Source organism: Eriocheir sinensis, chromosome 61, assembly GCF_024679095.1.
Source record: "Eriocheir sinensis breed Jianghai 21 chromosome 61, ASM2467909v1, whole genome shotgun sequence".
NCBI lineage: Eukaryota > Metazoa > Arthropoda > Malacostraca > Decapoda > Varunidae > Eriocheir > Eriocheir sinensis.
This window is the reverse complement of record NC_066569.1, coordinates 5682637-5687636: the sequence shown is the minus strand read 5'-3', so window position 1 is coordinate 5687636 and position 5000 is coordinate 5682637. Positions and strand designations below refer to the sequence as shown.

The 5000-nt window shown below is 41.5% G+C and overlaps 1 protein-coding gene across 1 annotated transcript in view; it reads left to right on the top strand.

Annotated features, from left to right (window-relative positions):
* The first annotated feature begins 2636 nt into the window (after window positions 1-2636).
* LOC126986239 (neuropeptide F receptor-like) overlaps window positions 2637-5000 on the top strand; it is a 100495-nt gene continuing 98131 nt past the window's right edge. Inside the window, exon 1 of the mRNA XM_050842210.1 lies at window positions 2637-4114. Coding sequence (XP_050698167.1) covers window positions 3461-4114 — 654 coding nt within the window. The 5' untranslated portion in view covers window positions 2637-3460. The remainder of the gene's footprint in view (window positions 4115-5000) is intronic.

Below are 5000 nucleotides of genomic sequence, written 5' to 3'. Positions count from 1 at the left end.
ATTAATATCACGCCAATGTTTATTTTATCGGTAAATCAATTTGTCTGTCCGAGTATATGAGTGTTATGTATGTATGTATGTATGTATGTATTTATGTATGTATGAAAGTATGTATTATTTTGAGCATTCATGGATTGTATTATTCTCTCTCTCTCTCTCTCTCTCTCTCTCTCTCTCTCTCTCTCTCTCTCTCTCTCTCTCTCTCTCTCTCTCTCTCTCTCTCTCTCTCTCTCTCTCTCTCTCTCTCTTATATTCTCCCATTTTCTCTCTGCCATGTCCAGGAGAGAATAAGGGATGGAGGAAAGAATGGAAAAGGGGAAGGAGGGAATGAAAAGAGAACGTAAGAAGAGATGAGATAAAAAAAAAAAGGAGAGGGAAGGGATGAGGTAGATAAGGAAAGATAAAGAGGAGGAAGGAAAAGGGGGAGAAAGGGGGAAAGGAAGAATGGGAGGAAGGCGAAAGAAGATAAAAAGGAAAAGATCAACGAAAATGGAGAAAGAGACAGAAAGAAAAGAAGAAAGGAGGAAAACATGGAGAGAGAGAGAGAGAGAGAGAGAGAGAGAGAGAGAGAGAGAGGTTAGATTAGATTAGATTTTACACATTGTCTTTAAATATATATATAAGTGAGCATAACAGGTGCGACAAGGCCTCTCTAAAATATATTAACGATTGCAAAAAAAAAATATGGCTAACTCAGAATGCATACTATATACATGTGCACCCCAATACAAAATTAATGAAAATAGGCTTTTGTTCCTGATTAATAGAACAAAGTGATAATACTAATACTAATACTAATACTAATAATAATAATAATAATAATAATAATAATAATAATAATAATAATAATAATAGCAACAAAAATACTACTAACAGTAATAATATTTTCATAACAATATTACTAATATTTATCATAATGAAAAAAATAATGATAATGACCATAAAAATAATAAAAATAATAATAATAATGACTAATAGTAATAATGACAGACATGATAATAGTGAGACATGATAATAATGAGACATGAGAGAGAGAGAGAGAGAGAGAGAGAGAGAGAGAATATGAACCTGTAAACAAGACAATAAACAAAACAAAAACTAATTCCAACAGTAAAACAACAGACAAAGAAAAAAACACGAATACAAATTTTGAAAAGCGGATAATTAAATTTGTATTTCTTGCTAATGGCTTCTCTCTCTCTCTCTCTCTCTCTCTCTCTCTCTCTCTCTCTCTCTCTCTCTCTCTCTCTCTCTCTCTCTCTCTCTCTTTCTACTTTTTCTTTATTCCTTCTTTTTTTCTTTTCCTCTTCCTTTCCTTCCTTCCTGCTGCATTTACTTATACTTTTTCCTTCTTTAACGTTCCTCTCTCTCTCTCTCTCTCTCTCTCTCTCTCTCTCTCTCTCTCTCTCTCTCTCTCTCTCTCTCTCTCTCTCTCTCTCTCTCTCTCTCTGTCTCTTTGTATACCAACGCTGCCACCAGTTTTACAATTCTCTCTCTCTCTCTCTCTCTCTCTCTCTCTCTCTCTCTCTCTCTCTCTCTCTCTCTCTCTCTCTCTCTCTCTCTCTCTCTCTAACAATATACAAACAATAGAGAATGATGGCGCAAAGGTAATTATCTAATCACATCTTTAATTAATAAGTTCACCTGTGCATGATTTACACAGGTAACTCTTATATTAATGACGCAATCTTTCACTTGTCCGTCTGTCTGTCTGTCCGCCTGTCTGTCTGTTTGTGTGTCTGTCTCCCTGACTCTCATTTTTACCGGGTTATTCCTCCACTATGTCTCTGCCACACACACACACACACACACACACACACACACACACACACACACACACACACACACACACACACACAGACGAATTACGACTTATTGATATTTTCTTTCTCTCATATTTCCCTCCGATTTTCTTCTATTTTCTTTTTTTTCTTTTCTTTATTCCCTGCAACTTATCATTCTCCTTCTTGATTAGTTCCGGGGAGAGAGAGAGAGAGAGAGAGAGAGAGAAATTGGAAAATATAGAGGGAGGAAAAAAAATCTGTTTACTTTGTTATCAGTGTGCAACAGGTTCAGGAGGAGGAGGAGGAGGAGGAGGAGGAGGAAGAGAAAGGAGAAGAAGGAAGGAAGAGGAAGGAGAGCAGATGGAGATAATGGAAGAAGAGGAAGGAGAACGGATGGAGGTAAATGGAAAAGGTGAAAGAGGAAGAAGAAAAAGAAGAAGAAAAAAAAAGAAGAAGCAGAAGAAGAAGAAGAAGAAGAAGAAGAAGAAGAAGAAGAAGAAGAAGAAGAAGAAGAAGAAGAAGAAGAAGAAGAAGAAGAAGAAGAAGAAGAAGAAGAAGAAGAAGAAGAAGAAGAAGAAGAAGAAGAAGAAGAGATATCGAGGCGGAGGCGTTGAAGGAGGAGGAGGAGGAGGAGGAGGAGGAGGAGGAGGAAGAAGAAGAGGAGGAGGAGGGTTATTGAGGTAGTAGCAGCTATATTACAAGACAAGGAGGATTAGGAAGACTAGGAGGTGGAGGAAGAGGAGGAAGAGGAGAAGGAGGAGGAGGGGGCGGTGGTGGTGGTATCGGGCGGCGTGGACTATAAAAGGGGGAGACGCCGGCCGTTCCAGCTCAGATCTTGCCCGGACGTGGCGGTGTGGGGACGTCTCTGTGTCAGCGCTCCAGGCCATCCCTCCCTAACTCTGACCAACCCTCCCATCGCTGTGACCTCGCCCCCGGAACAAAGGTCATGAGCCTGTGCGGGGCGTGACACTGGGGCGGGGCACGTCTTTTGTTCGCCCAGTGTATCATTTGAAACTTCGAAACTGCAGTGAAGCTTCGAAAAACACGTTTGAATCTTGACTTTGAAGCAGTTTGGGAAGATCTTCATTTTTGTTTTATTTTTCTCTTTTTTTCCTCATTTTTTTCTTCGTTTTTTTTCATTTTTCTTCTCCTCTTCCTCCTCTTCTTTCACCTCCTCTTCCTCTTGTGTGCGTATTTGAATCGTGTGCGTTTCTGTGTACGGCAGCCAGAATGCAGGGCGTATGTACGTGTCCGTGTGTACGTGAGACATTCCACTACGTACACAGACCCAAGGATTGACTTTCGTGTACGTGAAATAAAATAAAATAAAAACAGTCACACGCACACACATGAACGTAAACAAGTAGACACAACCGACTTTTTGTGTACGTAAGAAAAACAGTCACAAACGTACATGAACGGAGGGAGTGACGGATAAACACGCACATGGCTTCCCACGCACACGCACACACACGCACACGGACAAAGCCACCGCCGAGACGCACACAAGAACGACTTTAAACGCACATAAAGAAAGAAAAAAAACTAACTAAAAAAAACAGAAAATATACATGAAGAAAGTGAAAGGAAAACGTGAAGTGGACCTGTTTTGAGGGAGAAACAAAGAGGAAGGAAGAGGAGGAAGAGGAGGAGAAGGAGGAGGAGACAATCAAACAATGCACATGGCTGAATGGAGAGGAGGAGGAGGAGATGGAGGAGAAGGAGGAGGAGGAAACAGTGAACTTGGAGGAATCGGAGAAGTCGGAGGGGGAGTGGTAGGAGTAGTTGGACTTGAAGAAGGAGGAGGAGGAGGAGGAGAAGGAGGAGGAGGCACCATGGACCAGACCACAATGAACCTTCAATCCCTAACTCTTTTAAACCTCGCGAACTTGAACCTGGACGCCGCGAACCTCTCTGGCTACCTCACGCACAACCTCTCCAACTTGCTGAACCTCACACGCGACTTCGACTTCAGCTTCGTGCACAAGTTCGAGAGCAACCGCAGAGTGAGCGAGGCGGCTTTCGCGTCCCTACTGACCGCGTACGGGCTTCTAATCGTCTTGGGCGCCGCTGGGAACTCTCTGGTGGTTCTTGCGGTCGTTCGAAAACCAGCGATGCGAACGGCGCGGAACGTCTTCATCATCAATTTGGCGATATCGGATCTTCTTCTGTGCCTGGTGACGATGCCTCTGACCCTGATGGAGCTCCTGACGCAGTACTGGCCACTCGGAGACACCCCTTTCGTCTGCCGGCTCGTGGGCACTCTGCAAGCCACGTCGATCTTCGTGTCCACCATCTCCATCACAGCCATTGCGTTGGATAGATATCATGTGAGTGTTTTGGTGTTTGTTCGTGTTTGCGGGGTAACGGAGGGGTGTTTCTGTGGTGAGGGAAAGGGGGGAGGGGGATGGTATGTGTGGGGGGAAATGGGGAAGGGTGAGGGGGTGTTCGTGTGAGGGGTGTGATGTGTGAGGGGGGAGGTGTTTGGTTTTGTGTAGGGGTATGTGTGGCTGTGTTTGTGTGGGGGTGCTATGTGTGTGTGTGTGTGTGTGTGTGTGTGTGTGTGTGTGTGTGTGTGTGTGTTTGCATAATCGACACATCAAACTAAAAATAAACAGATTAAAAAAAAAGAGGTATCGATAATAACACAAACAAAAAACGTTTAAAACACCACCACCACCGAGAGAGAGAGAGAGAGAGAGAGAGAGAGACAAAAAAAAAGTCGCATGGTGGAAATAGGATCACAATTTGTTCTACCCTCTTTTTTTTCCTTCCAAAGTGTGAAGAAAAAAATAAGAAAAAAAAAACATCGAAATCACTGTAATTCTCTCTCTCTCTCTCTCTCTCTCTCTCTCTCTCTCTCTCTCTCTCTCTCTCTCTCTCTCTAATGACTAATGGTATTATTAGCTCGAGGGTTAAAAAAAAATGCTCATTAGGTCCATTAGTCAATAAAGCGCAATTCAACACGGGTCTTATTTTTTTATTTTTTTACATTTTCATTTTTTCCTCTGCACTTATTTTTCTTTTTTTCTTTTCTTTTTTGACATTTTTATTTTTTCTTCTGCAGATTTATTTTCTTTTTATTTTCTTTCTTTATTTCTTTTACATTTTCATTTTTTCCTCTGCACATTTTTTTTCTTTCTCTTTTTTTCTTGTCTTATTTGACATTTTTATTTTTTTCTTCTGCACACATTTTTTTCATTTTTTTTTGACATT